At 43.3% G+C, this 20,272-nt stretch overlaps 1 protein-coding gene across 1 annotated transcript in view; it reads right to left on the reverse strand.

Moving 5' to 3' along the window:
* The window catches only part of ptprsa (protein tyrosine phosphatase receptor type Sa), a 536,941-nt gene that overhangs the window by 365,832 nt on the left and 150,837 nt on the right, over positions 1-20,272 (reverse strand). The window contains 3 exon segments of the mRNA XM_039767107.1: positions 6,243-6,261; positions 6,263-6,385; positions 10,156-10,301. Coding sequence (XP_039623041.1) covers positions 6,243-6,261; positions 6,263-6,385; positions 10,156-10,301 — 288 coding nt within the window.

Consider the following 20,272-nt stretch of genomic DNA (forward strand, 5'->3'; position numbering starts at 1 on the left):
ACAGACCGCTACTCGGAGAAAAGTGGGACTCTTCCCTAGAAGGAAGGCAGGAATGGAAGGACAGCAATGGACTGGCATCCCGTCTGACAGGAGGACAAAACAAAGGCTCCTATTCCAGTATATATTTATCCCCAATCCACTAGATGACAGCATGCCGGGAATTTAGTAACCATGTAGACGCCTTCAGGGCATGATGGGAGTTGTAGTATTGTGACTCTGCCCCGCTGGGCTCCCTGGGTGTCACGAGAGGGTGCTGCAAGGATTCATGATCCCGGTTTTGTCAGCTTGTTTGGAGTCCACCTGTGGTCAACCTAACTGACTGGACTGGATTAGTAAAGGCTCACACCCGTCTATAGAAGGTCCCAAAAACAAAAAAAAAAAGCCATGAAGGTCTAAGAAAACTCCAGCAGAGCTTATGCTGCACTTCATTAGGACTGAAAAATCAGAATTTCGGAGTTCCTAGTCGGAATTTTCAAACTGGAATGCCCCCTTAAGTCAGATTTCTAACTCGGAAACCCAGAGCTGGACTGCGAAGGCAAAGTTGATCTGACTTCAGATTATGAAGTCAATCCAACGTTGGTGAAAGCTGTGGCATCATACGGTTTATTGGGTATTTATGTCTATTCGTGTCTCATTAAATCAGTCCTACACATAGCGCTGTCCAACTTCTGTTCACAGACATGCTGTGGCAGCATTCAGAAGTTTTGTTCTAAGCTCTTCACCTTGCCCGGTCACACATACTCCCAAACAGTCCCTCGGACTGATGTTTACTCAGTTATATTGGACTCCTTTGTAAGCAGCTTTGGATAAAGACATCTGCTAAGCAAATAAATCTAAAAGTTGTTGTCAGTCAAGGGAAGGACAGGACTCAAAAGAAATGTCGGGGTACAACTGGGCCACCCTCGGTACTTACAAAGTGAAAAAAAAAAAATAGCTCAAAATAAGAGGTGCCTAATAGCACAAAGAGCTAACAAGGCTCTGGAGAGTGGTCTAGTCAGGGGTCCTGTAATGAGGGTAAATTCATTCAAGGAGCTCCTTGCTTTTAAAGCACCCAAACCTGAAGGGGCATCTGCCGGAGCTGTGGGTGATAAGAGAGATACAAGAGTTAGCAATCGTGCCAACTGGTGTTCCAAAGTAATCTTGCTTACCTCAGACGAGTTGGGAAGGTGACCCTCAGACGCACATGCGTGACAATGAAAAAAAAAAAAAAACATGATATAAAAGAAACCTGGATTTGTTCAAGCAAACAACGTTTTTCCACAACATCAGCAGTCCAGTTTGGATGCTTCTGTGCCCACTGTAAAAGTAAAGATATGAGGAGAATGATCCATGTGGGAACAGTGGGGTCCTTCAGGGATCCTAATGTTTTCTAATTTTGGGGTTCTACTTACAGACAGTACAGAACGTGTCCTTAAAACACATATCATATTTATCAGACTAGACAATCTCTGGCAAAAAGGTGCAGATTTTCTTTATATTATTTGAGGGGGGCAAGGTGTTACACTGGACTTTAATTCATAGGGTGACAAGATCTCTGCGCGACCCCCGAGGCATTGCCTTCACCTGTCTCCGCTCTGAATGTACAAAATAAAAAACACATGTAAACAATTGTAAAGTTCTCGATCTAGCAAGTCGCCTGGGGTACAAGTGCATGCCAAGCAGGCACTCATGTTGGATTCTCAATTTCATTCCCCTGTACAGCCAATAACCTAATTGAAACTGGCACACACCACCTGGCATCAATGTCTCTATGCTTTCCCCAAGTCCAGCTGTACTTGCTACCAATTCACAATAAATGAATCTCGGGCATGAAATGTGATTCGAGCTCTGACTCAGTTATACAAAGCAGCTCTGCCGGGTTAGGCTCTGGACCCCACGGCCCTTAACTCGATTAGGTGGGTTCACAAATGTTATGTTATGTAATGTTTGGTCATTTTGAAATAATGATTGTTTCACTTACAGTCAGGGTATCTTCTCTGGCCTCTGTTTATTTTGTTTAACTGATGTTTTTTTCTAAATTTAAAAAATTGTCATTACTCATGTTTTTATGTTACAGTGGAGCCTCGGCTTGCAAGCATAATTCGTTCCGGAAACGTGCTTGTAATCCAAAGCACTCGTATATCAAAGCGAATTTCCCCATAAGAAATAATGGAAACTCCGCTGCTGCCTCGCAGTTAGGAGACCTGGGTTTGCTTCCCAGGTCCTCCCTGCGTGGAGTTTGCATGTTCTCCCCGTGTCTGCGTGGGTTTCCTCCGGGCACTCCGGTTTCCTCCCACAATCCAAAGACATGCAGGTTAGGTGGATTGGCGATTCTAAATTGGCCCTAGTGTGTGCCTGGTGTTTGTGTGTGTCCTGCAGTGGGTTGGCACCCTGCCCAGGATTGGTTCCTGCCTTGTGCCCTGTGTTGGCTGGGATTGGCTCCGGCAGACCCCCGTGACCCTGTATTTGGATTCAGCGGGTTAGAAAATGGATGGATGGATGGAAACTCAGATGATTCGTTCCACAACCTAAAACTATTCATATAGTTTATGATTAATACAAAATATAAAGTAAAAAATACATAAAACAAATTAACGGGCACTTTACCGTTGAAAAGAATTCTGGCTGGTGTGAGGGAGGCGAGAGAGAGGAGAGAGAGAAGAGGAAGAGGAGAGTTATTGTGTAGGACGACTTTCACTCTAACTAACGGAATCACTGCTGTCTGTCGGCTCACTTTTTTGGCGACTTTTAACAAGGAACCTATCCAATGACGGTTGCTTTTGCCTCCTTTTGAGGATTTTGCGGAAATGTGACATTGCATCGTCGTTAAATAGAATCATCGCTTGCACAGAAAATTAAAAAATGCTTTAGGCACACACACGTGGTCGCCATGCCATAGCAAACAGTATATACGCTCGTACGGATGTTGACTATATGAGTGAGGCACGCCGACTGAGACCGAGCATGGGAGACGATTACCCACAATCACTCAGTGAGAGAGAAGAACCGTCGGCTCTGCTGTTATCACGTGACGCTCGGCAGGCAAAGTGTATACGTACTACTCGTATTGCAAAAGTTAAAATTTATTCAAAATTTTTGCTCGTCTTGCAGAACACTCGCAGACCAAGTTCCTCGCAATCCAAGGTTTTACTGTATTTCTATTTTTAATTGTTATTTGTGTTTTTTGGGAAAATCTACAATCTATATACCCTGATGTCATGGCTGGGACCCCCGTCTCCCCTTATACTAAGTCAGAGACAGTTCTTGAGCAGTAAAGAGTTATTTTGTAACTATTGTTTTATCTTTGGGGTCTTGTCTCAATGAACCAGAGATCTTATGGTTCTTCACTCTCTCTCTCTCTCTCAGAAGGTATGTTTGTGCATTTTGAATGTTATGTTACATTTCAGCCAGGGGAGAAACCCTGGCTGGGGTTCAAATTCTGTATTTGTGTTTGTTTTGTTAATTTTTCGGTTCTTTTGGTTATGTTACATGTAATGACAATTTAGTTCTTATGTATCTGTGTATCTTGTCCTATGTACCATGTGTTTTGTTGGTAGTTCCCTAAGAAGCAGGGCCACCTGCTCATCATCAGAAGAGATTGCCCTCAGCCCTATAAAAGGGGTCTCATCCCACAGTCCCTTGTGATTCATTCTGCAGTGTGGTGAGCTCTCTTATGTTTATTCCTGTTATTTTGTGATTTTTTTTACATTTTGAACCAGTGCTCTGTTTTCTTGTCTTTACCTCTTGGATTTCAAATGGAGACTTCAGAGTTTCACAGTTTGACAGAGCCCTTTTGTGAAATAAATCTTTTGATCTTATAAAGAGGGCAGCACGGTGGCGCAGTGGTAGCTCCGGTGACTCGCAGTAAGGAGACTTGGGTTCGCTTCCCGGGTCCTCCCTGCGTGGAGTTTGCATGTTCTCCCCGTGTCTGCGTGGGTATCCTCCCACAGTCCAAAGACATGCAGGTTAGGTGCACTGGTGATCCTAAATTGTCCCTGCTTGGTGTGTGGGTGTGTATGCCTTGCAGTGGGCTGGTGCCCTGCCTGGGATTTGTTCCTGCTTTGCGCCCTGTGCTGGTTGGGATTGGCTCCAGCAGACCCCGTGACCCTGTGTTGGGATGTAGCTGGATGGATCTTATAAAGTTTGCCAATGTTACTGGCTGGGTTTTGATGGTTTCCCCCTCTAGTGAGAGGAGAGAGGCCGGGAGCATGTACTGATGACAAACCACCAGGATTGGACCGGAGTGCAGTGGGTTACACCTCAGCACCACACTGGAACAGTCAGGTTTTTTTTTACAGTGGCTGGAGTGCCAATTCTGCCACCAAGTTTTTCCTGAAAGTGGGAGGACCCGCTTGCAGGGCTGGATGTAGATTAACATCATACCAAGGACGAAGCAATTGCAGGTTAAGGGACTTGCTTAGGGGCCCAACTGAGCAGAGTCACTTCTGGCATTAACAGGATTTGAACAGGCAACCTTCTGATCACTGTCACAGATCCTTAGCCTCAGAGCCGCCACTCTGCCCATGCCCTCTAGTGAGCATTTCAATAATTGTTTGGGACTTACACACTTTGGCACTTTCGAATATCATAACACTTTAAAAGCTAGCTCTCCATTTTTAGGCCCATTTAGGCCATGGCCTGGAGGTAGCTGGAGACTGGCTGGTTTATGGGTGAGCCTTTCCTGGACAGCAGAGTCAGGATCCTGGTTTGCTTTGTGGCTCTTTTTCGGAGGCCTCACATCCCTTTTCTCCAAGTTTCTATCAAGTCCACATAACAATCATATGGTATGCTTGTGTTACTGATGCTATATATAAAATATCAAAGTTCTGTCCCCACAACTGACTGTCTCCTTGTGTCAGCCAGAGTGACCTGTTTAATCAGCCACTGCTCATACAGTAAAAATATGGAAAGAAATTCATTTTTACCTTTTCTGCCGATGACATGGTTCTGTTAGATTCATCGGGCTGTGAGCTCCAACACACATTGGGGTGGTTTGTGACCAAGTATTAGGAGAGAAGGATGAGGAGCAGCACCTCCAAATCTGAGTCCATGGTCCTCAGTAGAAAAAAGGCAGGCTGTCCTCTTTGAGTGGGAGGTGAATTACAGCCTCAAGTGGAGGAGTTTAAGTACCTTGGAGTCTTTGTTCACGAACGAAGTTCTTGATTTACCAGTCGATCTACGTCTCTACCCTCACCATCGTCGTGAGCTTTGGGTAATGACCGAAAGAATGAGATAGTGGACAAAATGAGCTTTCTCTGCAGGGTGGCTGTACTGTGCCTTAGAGGTAGGGTGAGAACAGCAGATATCTGGGAGAGGCTCAGACTAGAGTCGCTAACCCTCCATATCGAGAGGACACAACTGAAGTGGCCGGGCATCTGATATGGATACCTCCCTGTGGATGTTTTAGGGGCACAACCAGCTGGGAGGATCATATCTCCAAGATGGCCTGGGGAACCCATTGGGATCCCAAAGTACGAGATGGCAAGTGTGGCTGTGGAAAGGGACATACAGTATGGGCTTCACTACTAAAGATGTTTGCCCATGTGACCCGGCTTTGGGTAAGCGGTGGGAAATGGATAAACGAAAACATGTGAAGCACCTACTTTAAATTGGTGCACACTGTGAAAGGCACTATATAAGGACTCACTAACTGCCTTCCTATGTGATCCCAGCAATTCCCATATTTGAGATGACAAATTTGCAATTAAATAAAAGAGTCTGCTGTTTCAACAAACAAATATCACAACGGAAGCACAGCAGTCCTGGACACGGAGTTGAAGTGCGCACAGGCAGCAAGCATATTAATCCTTTTTTACATCCAGCCATTTCAAAAATCCCCCACATACGGAAGGGTCCCCAAGTCCTCAACCCCATATGTGCATTTGTGTGTCGCTGCATCAGGTGTTCTGCCTTTGTAATTCTAGCCATTCAGACATTGACTGTTAAGTCAGTTATTGCATTTGACATTCAGTGGAATGAAATAGGAAAGCTTGTGGGAAATTACAATAAATGTAGACAAAAATAAAAGCAGAAGTGCTCCTGTGAATCACTGACAGGGTTGTACCCGTCCCTTATTTTAAAAATAACAAACAAGTCATTCAACATTGAGCACCATCTTGCTCAAAGAGCACATGAATAATTTCAAATCCATTTTTCTAACCCAAAGCAATCTTAAAGGATTCTGAAATAAGCCACATGAAGGAACAAGAGGCAGCAAAAACTAAAAGATACAGACACACGGGTGTGAGCATGGATGGGCCTACCTCTGAGGATGGAGAGTTTGGGCTGTGGTCACTGCATTGCCCTCGGAGTTCTCAGCGACGCATTCGTAAGTGTTTTCATCACGTGGCGTCCTGAGTGGCTGGATTCGCAACACCGCACCTGCTCCCTCATCGAAGTCGATTGTCTGAAAAGTAAGAGGAAGAGAACACAATCATCAGCAGTAAGCCTGAAAAGGGTCAAAGGTTCGAGTGTTAAGATTCAAGATGGATCATGCATACCGCTTGTTTTGTGATAAGCACACTGCAGGGAGGTAAAACCATAAAGTTACTTGAAGCTACTTGGCTTTATACATTATACATCTGCTACGACATCTTTTTGTCATTTTGATTGCGACTGCACCACTATCTCTCTATTATATAAAAAAATCTTGGGACGAGATGATGTGACTTTCTCAGAGAGACATTTTCACGTCCCGCGAGACAAAGAGTAGATCACGAAGTAGAACATCGTAAAGAATTCAAAAACTTTGGTGCGATACACATGCGGAGCAGGTTAGAGATAATGGAAGAACAAAAATTTGAAAGTCTCCAAAAGATGATAGTAAAGATCGCATTAGCGCAAAACAAACGGAAATTATTACTCGGTAAAATAACGGAACAGCGAAAAGAGATCAAATATATTGTTCGCATTTAAAATTTGTAGATTGTCTAACTTGTGTTGCCATCAGGGAAAAGTACAGTGGAACCTCGGTTCACGAACGTCTCGGAACATGTACAAATCGGTTTACGACCAAAAAGTTCGCCAAACTTTTGCATCTGTTCACGACCACACACTCGATATATGAACAAGCCAGTTTCCCTTTCGGTTTGTGTGCGCTGATGATTTCCGCACGTGTTCAGTCTCTCCCTGTGCATTCCCTGAGCAGCGAGCGAGAGCGAGACACACACACACGGGTGCGCGCGAGAGACAGACAGACACAAACACAGGCGCGTGCGAGAGAGAAACACACACAAGAGAGAGAGAGAGAGCGAGAGAGAGGCTTGGGCGCATAAGGCAGGTTTTTACTTCACTTCGATCGGTTCATAGCGTTCATTGTTGCAATGTTACTTTCCTTGGTGGTTTATTAAATTACGGATTTTTCAAATGTTCGTTTTTTTCCCTGTGCTTAAAACTCATTAAAAAAAAGTGCTTTTGGCGAGCGGTTTGTAGCGCTATAGCGCAAACTCTTGCAGTGTTAGTTTTCTCTGTTGTTCAAGGTTTTCTCAGTGTTATTCAATGTTTTTACATTTAGTTTACTATTACGCTGTGCATTCTATGGTGTAATTAACTATATTTGTGGTTAAAAACTTAAAAAAATATATATTTACATACAGTTCGTATGGTCTGGAACGGATTAATTGTATTTATATACAATCCTATGGGGGAAATTACTTTGGTTCATGACCAAATCGGTTTACGAGCAGAGCTTTGGAACGAATTATGGTCGTGAACCGAGGTTCCACTGTAATGTTTCTTCCCAATTAACAGGTGTATCCGCGAGAATTAAAAGATTTGTTGTTAGGTGTGTGGGATATGGCCGGCCATTCATCCCGGCCAATACCCCCAGGCCGCCAGATGGAGCCCTCCTTGCAGCATGGAGGTGCCCCAAATACCATGGGGACCGCAAGTGGACGCTGCAGGGAGGCCCAGGGATTACTATGTGCACTATAACCCGGAAGTACGTCCTAATCACAGGGACAGAAGGAATGACGTACTTCTGTGATGAAGAAAAGGAGTTTTCACCTGACTCGGAAGTGTTAAGAATCACATGGACTGACGGACAGAAACACTTCCAGGTCAACAAGTATAAAAGGACTGTGGGAAATCCCAGGAGCTGAGCTGAGCTGAGTGGAAGGGTGGCAACGTGTCTGGGAGTGGAGGATTGGTTTATTGTAGAGTATTGTGTTTAATTTAATGAGTATTGTGGAGAGGAGGGTGCTTTGTGCACTGTTTGTGAAGAATAAAGTCAACATTTCGACTTTTACCTGGTGTCTGGAGTTAAATCTGAGGGTTCAAGGGAGCGATAGCGCCCCCTATCTGTGACAAGTGAAAGTGAAATGCACATACGCTTTCACGCTTGGATCACAGAGCTGCACAGATACACAGGAGATTTCAGAGACAGAAACGTGATTCAAACACTTCAAACAAACATAAGTCTCTTTCAGGAGTGAATCGAGCTCCGTGTGCAGTCGGAGGGGACAGTTCCGTCTCTCATTTAAAAGAATAGAAAATCTTCCTCTTCATAGGAGTGAGCCTACAAGAGTAGAGGATGTCTGGGTAGAAGATAGACAAGGCGGTGAGACAAAAGGACAGCTGCTGTATTGGCATTTAAATGTTCGAAGCGCCGCGCGAGATGCCGATCACACAGCACGGCAGCAGCAGCTGATCGAGCAAAGAGGAGGTAAAAAACAAAGCTGCATTTGTTTCCCATTGTATCACCGTTTAAGAGGGGGTTTCAGAGGAGCGACCAACGACTCCTTGGGGCGCGTTCAGACCACCTCTTCACAACACGAGCGTCAGACTGCCCGCAACTGGGGATTGGGCGCCAAGGTGCTGGGTGCCACCCAGCACCTTCAAATATAACTATTTAATTAATTCAAAACAATTGGGGGAAAAAATAAAAAATTCCACATCAATGTGGCTATAGTCATGTGGAAAAGCAAATACACCCTATGAAATGCGTCTCTTTTATAACATATGTGAGCATATCATTATTTGATCTTTTTCACGAGACTTTAGTAACAACTTGTCAAGCCGTTACTCATCCCCATGCAAAATGACACCAAAGATACCGGGAACCTTGGAATCTGGGGATACAAGATTTTTAATGAGATTTTTTATCAGACAGCCTAACATATCTAATTATCTTACAGCACGGCCAGATGGAGAGAGCTGCCAGTTGGTGGAGGTTATCAGAGCTGAGACTTTGTCTGTTAAAACTGACCAAGGACACCCCAGAGGTTTATCTTCTCCTTTAATGCTGTCGACTGGTGTTTGTTTTTTGGCCAACTGACTACAGTATATCTCACATATAATGCTAATGGACTTGTATTGTCATTTTTATGTTAATCAAATTGAAATTTGCTCTCTTTAACTGTGTGCGTAACTTAATTTGCTTATTCATATATGCAAATGTGAATTCGAAGCATGCATTGGGATGGTTTGCGACTGAGTGCGAAGCGGCAAAGAATGAGGATCAGAACCTTCAAATCCTCAGTAGGAAAAAGGTGGACTGTCCTCTCAGAGTGGGAGGTGAGTTACTACCTGAGGTGGAGGAGTTTAAGTACCTTAGGGTCTTGTTCACGATTGAGCGGAAAAGGGATGGTGAGATCGACGGACGGATTAGGGATGGTAAGCGCAGTTATACGGATGCTATATCGATCCATAGTGGTGAAAACGGGGCCGAGCCAGAAAGTTCTCAATTTACCAGTTGATCTACATCACTACCCTCACGTATGGTCATGAGCTTTAGGTAATGACAGAAAGACTGAGACTGCAGGTACATAAGGCAGAAATGAGTATTCTTCTCAGTGTGATATGGCTCTACCTTATAGAGAGGATGAGAAGTTTAGACATCAGAGAGAGGCTCGGAGTTGAGCGGCTGACCCTCTGCATCAAGAGAAGCCAATTGAATTGGTTCAGGCATCTGAAATGGATACTTCGGTGTGGAGGTTTTACAGGCACAACCATCTGGGAGGAGACCCAGGGCTCACTGGGAGGATTATATCTCCCAGTTGACCTGGGAACCCCTAGGGATCCCACAAGTTTGTGTGAGCACTCAGCCTAAACACAGTGAAGAGTGCTATTCAAAAATGTACTGGCTGGAATTAAAAGATTGGAGGATCAAGAAGAAATTCCTGTTGAGCTGACCCTTCAACTTGTCTGAGCAGAGAAGACAACCCTAAATCTGCTTACCTCAACACGCTGGGAGTTGACTCTTTTTCCTTTCTTGATCCATGACACACGTGGCTTGGGGTCTCCCGTTGCTTGGCAGACAAAGGAAGCAACTCCACCAGAGACACCGATCTGGTCAACAGGCACCTTTGTGAAGATGGGGACCGCTGAAACCAAAATAGACATTTGCTTATTAGAACGTAGGATATGCTTTATAGGCATTTAAAGAGCAGAAATCATAATTAAATTCAATAAAAATATAATTAAAAAAATAAAAAGAGCAGAAATCAACCACTGCTTGTTGGGGAGGGTCAGCGCGGCCCCTTCAGAAATGGCACAGTTCAGTGACTTCCAGTGCCAGTCCCAGCTCCCCTTTGTGGCTGCAGGGTTTTGTTCCAACCAATTCCACAATCAGGGAGTCATTTTAACTCTAATCACATTTAATAAAATTTATCTTCTCGTATTTAGAAAAGTGCAGCATTGCGAGATTTACCCAAAAGAAAGTTTTAAATATTCTTGATAAACCCTCATTTGTTTATTTCCTATTGATTAACATTTCCTCCGTGTAGTTTGCACCCTGATAATTGCATTTAATAATGAACAGAGCAGACAGCAAGGTAGACAACACTGAATTCGGAAAGGCTGCAAATATTTCAGCATCGGAGCCACTAAGATTTTTCAGGTTTCTTAATTCATTACAAACACCAGAAGGAAGATCTCTATGATAATGAAAATCTTAAAAAGCAGATGGAAAAAAAATAAGAAAATTACCACCATGTGACACAAAGAAATGCCAAGTACAGTAGACCCCCGCAAAGTCGCGGTTCAGGGTTCGCTGACTCAGTCGTTCATGGATTTTTCCTTAGAACCTAACTATTAATTGTTAGCGGAAAGCACAAATATCCTCCACAATTTTTTATGTTTTTTTTCGTGGCAATACGGTGCGGTAGAGAGAACAGGAAGTAACCGCTGAGGGAAACGTGGTTTGGGATGGTGAAAGTAGTCAATCCAAGAGCGTTCGTTATTCATTTCTCCTTTCTGCCGATTGATTGCTGCCCTGTGACGCGACTCCAGCTGAGTGTCCTCGTGTTTTCCATTTTGTTATTCTTAAAACGAATCGGCCTGCACCTTCTAAGGCTTCTGGCACTGAGCCTAAGCACCAGAAGAAGTTTAAAACGCTCCAACACTGGATATGCTCCGGGAACTAAAATATGCTGCAGTAGCACGGCACTATGGTATTAATGAAAGCACTGCACGCTACATAAAGAAGAACGAAGCAGCGATCTGGAGTACTGTACCGTATCTGTAAGTATCTGTGATAGTGCCGAAAAGGTAACGACCGTAAGAAATAAAAATATCGTCAGGATGGAATCTGCCTTGGTATTGTGGATCACCGACTTCAGGAAGAAGAACATCCCCTTGGACGGTAACATCATCCGTGAGAAAGCACGGAAATTGTACCAGCAGTTCGCTACAGGAGACAATGTAGCAACTTTCCATCACAATGCTCCTGAAACCTATAAAGTAAAGCCAGCATGAAACCCCACCAGAATAAGACACGTCCAAAGATACGACCTGAAGAAGAGGCGCCACCCGAGGAGTTTTAAATCCTCTGCATTGTACTGCACAGCTACTTCATCATCATCATCAATATCATTCATCATTGGTGAGTACCCGTACATTTTACTGTATTTCAATTAAATGAAATTATTATGTATTTACTCTACTTATAACAAAGAAAACGACAGCGAATACCAAAGAAAACGCGCTTGAATGAATTACAGTACGTATAACGGTAACATCGGTATTTTACATTCTAGGACCGAGGGAGACATAGCAGTACAGTACTGCACAGTATACGGGTTTACCTTTACATTCTGTTTATAGGTAATGTATTAAGGGAATTTTTTAGGTATTGTATTAATGTATTAAGCTGAACTTGCATTGAAATTAAAGTGCTTTGGGGTCATATTTAGGGTTTAAACTATAAAAATAGGCATTTAAAACTCACGGTTTTTCACAATTCGCAGGTGCTCTAGGAACGTAACCCCCGTGAATTTTATGGGTGTACTGTATATCCACCTGAAACTAAGCCAGTAATTGCATGGGAGACCATCTAGGAAAAAGCTGGGTTACTGTTGTAAGAAGTGTTGGTAAGGCCAGCACGGAAGTGCTTACCCCGAGGTCTGAATGTGGATTCCACTGCCCCAGTGGCACTGACAGGGGACACTGTGCTGTAAAAATGGCACCATTCTTCAGATAGATGTAAAACCGAGATCCTGACTCGCTGTTGTCATTACAGAGCCCTCCTGGGCATCTTTTGAAAACAGTAGGGCATATCCTGATGTCTTTGTTATACTGCCCACCACAGCCTTCTCTATTCGGACCCCTAACCATCCTATGTCTCTAATTGGCTACATCTTTCACCTCTTCACCACCTTATGGCTAACGTGTGGTCAATGTACTGGCACAGGAATAGCTGCTGTCACAACATCCAGGTGGGTGCTATGCATTGGTGGTAGTTGAAGTGCCTCCATACTCTTGATGTAAAACACTTTGAGTAGAGAGAAAAGCACTATATACAATAAATGTAATTAATTATTATTAGATTATTATTATTATTGCAAAAACATTTAATAAATCTAGCTTTTCTAGAAATTTCAGTTTTTGCGTTCAATGTCTTTTGCTAAGCTCTCTGCAAAGAGCCATAGAAAAGGGCTACTCTTACATGTTCCTCAGGTGACTGCACTCATGTTTGCCACAGCACCTGAAGGAGATGTTCTTCTATCTCAGTGATATAGGGAGAGATTTTATTAAAAGCAGTGGGAAATAGAGAAGTTGTCAAAACTACTGAGCAGAGATCAAAAAACAGAGCCGGTCTCTCACGAATCCTAAACAGTAACCAAAAATGAAAGGAAGTAGATGATCGAAAAGCAAGTGAGGACCAAAACTATAGTAATAGCGTGAAAAAGGGTTTAGTTTATCAAATCTCTAAAAAACATGAGAGTTTCTACGTGGAGACTTAAAAACCGTTGCACATTATAGTATCAGACGCTGTGCTCTCTCAGAGTCTATTGGCAGAATAGCCACAGCGACAGGAAGCATCAAACTCAGAGAATAGCAACATTACAAGGAATTACTTACAATGAAGAATACAACAAATGGAAGAATAGAAAGGAAAGACAGAAAAACCTAAAAACAAAATTGTTTTGCCTTAAAGGCAAACAAACCCAGAAAGTTACAAAACCAAATGACAGTATCTCAAACAAAAGTCAGGAAATCCAATATATCAAAAATAAGGAAGCAGGAATCAATGTAGAAAGTACAATGAGAACTGCAGTTTCTCCCTTTATGCAGCTGGAGCAATCATACATCAGGGGCCTCGCCCCCTTGGGCTTCACATACAGGAGATGGGGCAGAAAATAAAGAAGACTATTGCATCTATTATTAATATAAAGCATCCATCCGTCTTCCAAACCCACTTGTCCAGGTTGTGGGTTCCAGCCTGCATTGGACACAATGCAGGAACAATCCTTGGACAGGGTGCCAGTCCATCACAGGGTGAACACACACACACACCAGTCCACCTAACCTGCAAGTCCTACAAGACTGTAGGAGAAAATCCAAACACACACAGGGAGAACAACCCCAGTCCCCTTACTATGAGGCAAGTAGTACTATCACTGCACCACCATGCCACCCTTCATTATGTCACGCACGCGCGAGTAGGAGGCCGCGGACGGATTCGAGCGCACCTGGGAACGTGTTCGCCGGCAGGGAATGGCGGGGTACTAACTTTCTCCCTCTGCTTCCTCATAGGAAAAAAGACCTCCCTCCGCCATAGCTGACGGCTGACCGCAGTACGGCACTTCCGCCCTTCCTCCGCCATCTTGCCAAGATGTCATCCTTCCGTCCTCCTTCACGGTCCTTCCCAGCATTCTTGCACTTCCGGCTCCTCCCCTATAAAATGGCGCGACGCCACGGTTCGGCGTCACGCTTATGAACAGCTTATTGTTTATGATTTTGACCTGTGTTTTTTTTGATTGTGGAATCCCGACAATATACGGGGCCGGAGAACCCCAAACCTCTTTGCTGTCTCCTGCTCCATCTTTTACAATTATAAAACAAAATTACAGAATAAAACAAGACTAAATCTATACCAAAATATGAATTTAAAGAACAGAATTAATTAAAAAAAAAAAACTTAAGCCAGGACACCAACCACACATAGTTTTGTTTGGCCTTTACATTATTATGAGATGCCATTTTTTTCCATAATCACCACCATTTTGTTTAGTATTTTTCATGGACGTGGATATCTTCTCTGCTGCGTCATGTCTCGGTGGTTATGTTGTTGTGTCATTTCCTGGCTGCATGTGGTCCCCTGTCGTTTGGTGTCATTTCTAGATCTGTAGTCTGAAACCAAAACTCCATAAACTCCACTACAGAACATAATATTAGTCACAGTCAGTGTTCACTATACCAACTTCCTTCATAATTTGAAACACGTCAGTCATGTCTCCTGTTATTCTCCATTCAGTCTAAAGGTTCAGTTTCTTAAGGCTTCAGGGATTTGCATCCGTTAAGTCGTGCAGTATGACACTGACACCAGGCTCGAGTTTTTATACCATCATCAAAAATCGATGTCATGTTACATGACTTTTTGTGGTGGTGTAGTTCAGACTTGACGACTGCAGTTGCTGATTTTGTCACCAGTAAATGTCAATTTAAATGACTGAAAGTTGTTGGAAACGTCAAATTTAGTGACCTTCTAGAACAGACGTGCTCATCCCTTTTTGTGAGAGTCAATACTTTATTAGTTGAATTATTTTTGGTCCGTTTTGGCAATCATATTGTATGAAGAGCTAATAGGTACTGTAAGTTGAGCTACAATCTTAGACTTTTTAAACATTTTTCTATTTTGTCGTAATATATCGTAGCTGGGTGTTTTAATGGCAGCTCAGGACTGCAGCATGAAATTTTGGGGGGCCAACCAGGTCTTCCCTTTTATTCATCCGAAGATGCAAAAATTTAAAAAAAGAGAACTGAAAATAGTGTTCGTTGGCATGCATCCCTCCTACAGGAATTCAACAAGTGGATTGTGTTAAGATTTTAATGGTGCTCCGTCTAGTCAAAAGTAATGCCGGTGAAGGACTAAATGCCCTCACTGGGCAGCTACATGGCACTGCGAAGAAAGAAGGAGATGGCAGTTTTAGCAGTAGCACTCAATCTTGTCTTGGCGGGTTATTACATATCTTGACTGAGCCTGAGAGGAGGTCCTCCAACGTGCATGAGTGATAGCATAAAATACGAGACATCAGACAGACGAGCTTCTCTTTTGTTTGTGAGGTACAAAACACCCACATTTTTTTTTGTCGTTGTTGGATTAAATGCACTGCACTTCCAGATAAGTATTCATTGGTTGTCAGCTGTCATGCACCCAGAGCGCGCTCCTACGACTAGAGACAAAAATCAAACCTGTTTGTCAGGGCTCGCCATGGACTAACTGGAACGAGTTGCTGGGCATATCACATCACGCAACCAGTTTCACTACGATTATGTAAAAGGAGGCTACAATTAAAAATTACTGGAAAAGCTGCATAATGTGACTCACTAATGGCACAGGAAACTAATCATCCACCATCACGGTTTATGCTTCCACTTTCCTGGGCACAGCATAAGCTCAGTAAGACCCAGTGCATTTTTTTAGTTGATTTTTTTTCCCATGAATTTGGTGACTTCCAAGCTCACTGTCTGCTACTTCACATTTCTTGGGATTTGGAGGTGCTGAAGGGCACCTGCTGCAGCACGAGGGGCAGCTTGTCAGGAGCTCGGGGTTTCAATTTAATGGTGTGAAGTAGAAGCCCAACAACACTCTGAATGAGTAGGGATTCTGTGAACTCGTCCTTTTGTAAGAAACCATCTGCTCACCATATGGCTACGTGGCCTACCAGGAGCAGAGTAAAAAAACGCCTGGCATGGAAACGGATCCATGCAAGTTTACTGAAGTGATTATTTAAATGGAATAGACAATGCAGAAATAAACAACTTTCATACTGCATAGCATCTTTTTATAGTGGGTGGCATGGAAGGGCAGTGGATAATGCTGCTGGTTCACGGGGGAGAGAATGCGGACTGACAAAGTCATAAAAGCTGGCCTATGCAGAAGGACAGGAAATCAGGCATCAAAACTAAATTGGTTAAACCAAAAGAGAAATTCAGAAAAGCTGAGCCAAGTGTTATTAACCCTAAATCAAATAAGTCATCTGCTGAGAAAGTATCCACAATCTTGGGTGGCCTTTATTATACGACGCTGGCTTAAATAGCATGTCACATGACCCGTTACAATTTCTAGGACATTCGTTAAGAGCAACAGGCAATCGCCGTCTTGTTAGCTTACTTTGATTCATTCATTTCTTTGGGATTTGTTATTTTTTCAGGGATTTCATACATGAAGACAGGACAACATAAATGACTTAAATCAAATTCCTCAACCACCAAGAAGAGTTATGACTTGGTGGCCTCCGAGGTCAGGACTCCCACGTGTTATTTAACACAACAGGATAAACGGACAGCTATGAGTCCAAATCCTTATCCAGATCTCTGAAATATTCAAAAGTTATCTTACGACTCTTTTCTGGCGTGTACTTTCAGTTTTCACCCTCTTGCTCTCTCGACCACGATTATTGTCTCTCGTATTGGTTTACGTTTCACTTTTGATCTTTCTTTTGCTTTTGACAATGCATCCCCTGGTTTTTGCTCCAAAGTTTACCTGCCAGTTTCTCTGATAGAAAAAGAAATCCTAAAAAATCCTCGGGAAAGTGTAAAAAAATAAATAATAAAGAAGACCATTCACAATAAACAAAACATAACGTACAAATAACATAAGTTAGCGAATTGAATGAAAAATGAAAGTGTCACTTTTAGTTTCCTTGGCCCTCACAAAATGATATATCCTTAAAAATCAACTTGAATTGAATAAGAAGCAAACACCAGACTATGACGGAAAGAACATCTAGTGAGTGCGGGAAGTGCGTGAACAGGACTTTATAAAGCTTTATAAATGCTCTAGAAGCCAAAGAGTCATTACATCCAAATGTCCTCATAAGAAAAGCCATCTTGTGATTGGCGATATTTTACTCATTGTGACCTAAAAATGGGTACTTAAGAGACAAATTAATGAAAGCCAAGTTGAAATACGGGGACCAAGAGCAAACACAATGGAGGAAATTAGGTCCTGAATGTGAGAGTATAAATACACAACATATTTTTTCCATCTTTCATTCTCTACCCTAAACCAGCTTATGGCCGCCTTCATCTTTTTATGCAATCCCACATGAGCAGGCTGCTGACCTTCTTCTCTCATTTATTGTGGTCGTGTAATCATTTTTTTTTTGTTGTTTTCAAGCCTGCAAGCTACCGAAGGCTGGCAAAGAAATGAGATGCGTAAACAAATGTGTAATGGGAAGAGAGAGAACTGAGTGGGTGAATAAAGCTGTGAGTTGCAGATGCCATGGAACCCAAGCAGCATCTGCAATGGGCTAAAAAAGGAAAAGGCCACCGACCTCATGTAGTTGTATGGAAAAAGGGCACAAAATGAGAGCTCTGTTTGCTTAGCTTGTGGCTGTTAATCGATTCATCATGTAGATGGTCAGACGTGCAGCCAAAGTCCTGCTGTCTACCACACTACTTAGTCACCTACTCCATGTGTCTGTGGTTCTCAGGTGTCTAGAGAAACGTCCAAATGTTTGTGTGAAATTCACCCTTAACAAGTTTCCAACTGTGTCCCCGTGTTCTTGTTAATCAAGTCACCGTCTCGATCCACTGCACTAATTACCTTCATCACTTCAGTCAGGTCTCCTCTTAATCTCCTTTAAAGGCTCAGCTCTTTAAATCTTTCCTCATCCCCTGTAGTCCTGAATCAGCCTAGTCGCTCTTCTCTTGTGGTGCTTTGTCCTTTTTGTAGCCTGGAGACCCAAACTACACCCAGGACTCCAGATGAGGCCTCACCAGTGTGTTATAAAGCTTGAGCAGAACCTCCTGTGACTTGAACTCCACACATCAAGGCGCTATATAACCTGACATTCGGTTAGCCTCCTTAATGGCTTCTCAACACTGTCTGGCAGTCGATATCTCAGAGTCCACTACGACTCCTAAATCCTTCTCATAAGGTGGTCTTTTCGATTTTCAGACCTCCAATTGTGTATTCAAACCTCACATTTTTAATTCCTACGTGTAATTCTTTACATTTACTGACATTAAAATTTCATCAGCCACACATCTGCCCAAGTCTGTCTGCTATCCAGATCCCTCTGTGATGATTCAATGGATTCTCAATTATCTGCAGACTTAACCAGTTTGTTACTCATATTCCTATGCAGATCACTTATATATTAACAATAGCAGCGGTCCCAACACTCCACTCTTAACATCAGCTAATTCTGAAAAGGTTCCTCACACCATCACCTTCTGCTTCCTGTGTCTGAGCCAATTTTGCGCACATATACTTTTTATCGCTTATGGCCTCATAGACACCCTAAAGGTAATAAAAGGAATAGTTTTTCAGTATTTTTGATTTATTTTTATTAAAAATTTTGTACTTTTCCCATGCTCATGTTATGACTAGCTTTCTCAGCTACAAAAATCATCTTGGTGTCAATTTGGGGGTTTTAACATTAATTCAGTTTTATTAAGAACTTAATTCATTTTTAGCATTTTTTCCCCGTGCTATTTTTGTTTTGGTGATGGGCAATGCTTCTTGCGGCTTCTGTGTTGACCTTGTTCTTTTCTGCACACTTCATTGTGTTGTACATTAAACTTTAAGAGGATAGATAGTGTTGAAGGGGTCCGGTTTGGTGGACTCAGGGTTGGGTCACTGCTTTTTGCAGATGATGTTGTCCTGTTTGCTTCATCAGGTCGTGATCTTCAGCTCTCTCTGGATCGGTTTGCAGCTGAGTGTGAAGCGGCTGGGATGAGAATCAGCACCTCCAAATCCGAGAGCATGGTCCTCAGCCGGAAAAGGGTGGAGTGCCCTCTCAGGGTTGGAGGAGAGATCCTGCCCCAAGTGGAGGAGTTCAAGTATCTCGGGGTCTTGTTCACGAGTGAGGGAAGAATGGAGCGTGAGATCGACAGGCGGATCGGTGCGGCATCCACAGTGATGAGGGCTCTGCATCGGTCTGTCATGGTGAAAAAGGAGCTGAGCCGTAAGGCAAAGCTCTCAATTTACCAGTCGATCTACGTTCCTACCCTCACCTATGGTCATGAGCTATGGGTAGTGACCGAAAAACGAGATCGCGAATACAAGAGGCTGAAATGAGTTTCCTCCGCAGGGTGTCTGGGCTTTCCCTTAAAGATAAGGTGAGGAGCTCAGTCATCCGGGAGGGGCTCAGAGTAGAGCCGCCATCGAGAGGAGTCAGGTGAGGTGGCTCGGGCATCTGATCAGGATGCCTCCTGGACGCCTCCCTGGTGAGGTGTTCTGGGCATGTCCAGCCGGGAGGAGGCCCCGGGGAAGACCCAGGACACGCTGGAGGAACTATGTCTCCCGGCTGGCCTGGGAACGCCTTGGGATTCTCCCGGAAGAGCTGGAAGAAGTGGCCCGGGGAGAGGGAAGCCTGGGCCTCTCTGCTTAAGCTGCTACCCCCGCGACCCGACCTCGGATAAGCGGAAGAGGATGGATGGATGGAAGATAGATTTGCCTGTTTTGTCCATCAATCTACACTCAATAACCCATAATGATAAAGTGACGACAAGCTTTCAGAATCCAGCATTAACATGCAGTCATATGTCTCTGTTATGCGCCAGTTTAGTATGGGATTCATAAAAGCAGTGTTAATGTTTGTGATGCGCCATCTGTTAGAATGACAGATGCAATGCGTTTTATTATTAAAAATGTTTGTGATGCATCATCTTTTGGTATGACAAAGACATAGCAACCAAAAAGACACACAGACGTTTAGCTTTTTATCAAGGTGGATTTTCTAAAAATTGGCAGCTGGGAAGTGTCCCATATTACAGAACATATTGTTATGGTCGATGGCTCCTATGCAATGAGAAGTAGAAGGGTGATATTCCAGATTGTGGGAACTATGGAGGGATAAAGCTGATGCAACACACAATTTGTTAGAGGGTTATAGAGAGA

Source organism: Polypterus senegalus, chromosome 10 (genome assembly GCF_016835505.1).
Source record: "Polypterus senegalus isolate Bchr_013 chromosome 10, ASM1683550v1, whole genome shotgun sequence".
Lineage (NCBI taxonomy): Eukaryota > Metazoa > Chordata > Cladistia > Polypteriformes > Polypteridae > Polypterus > Polypterus senegalus.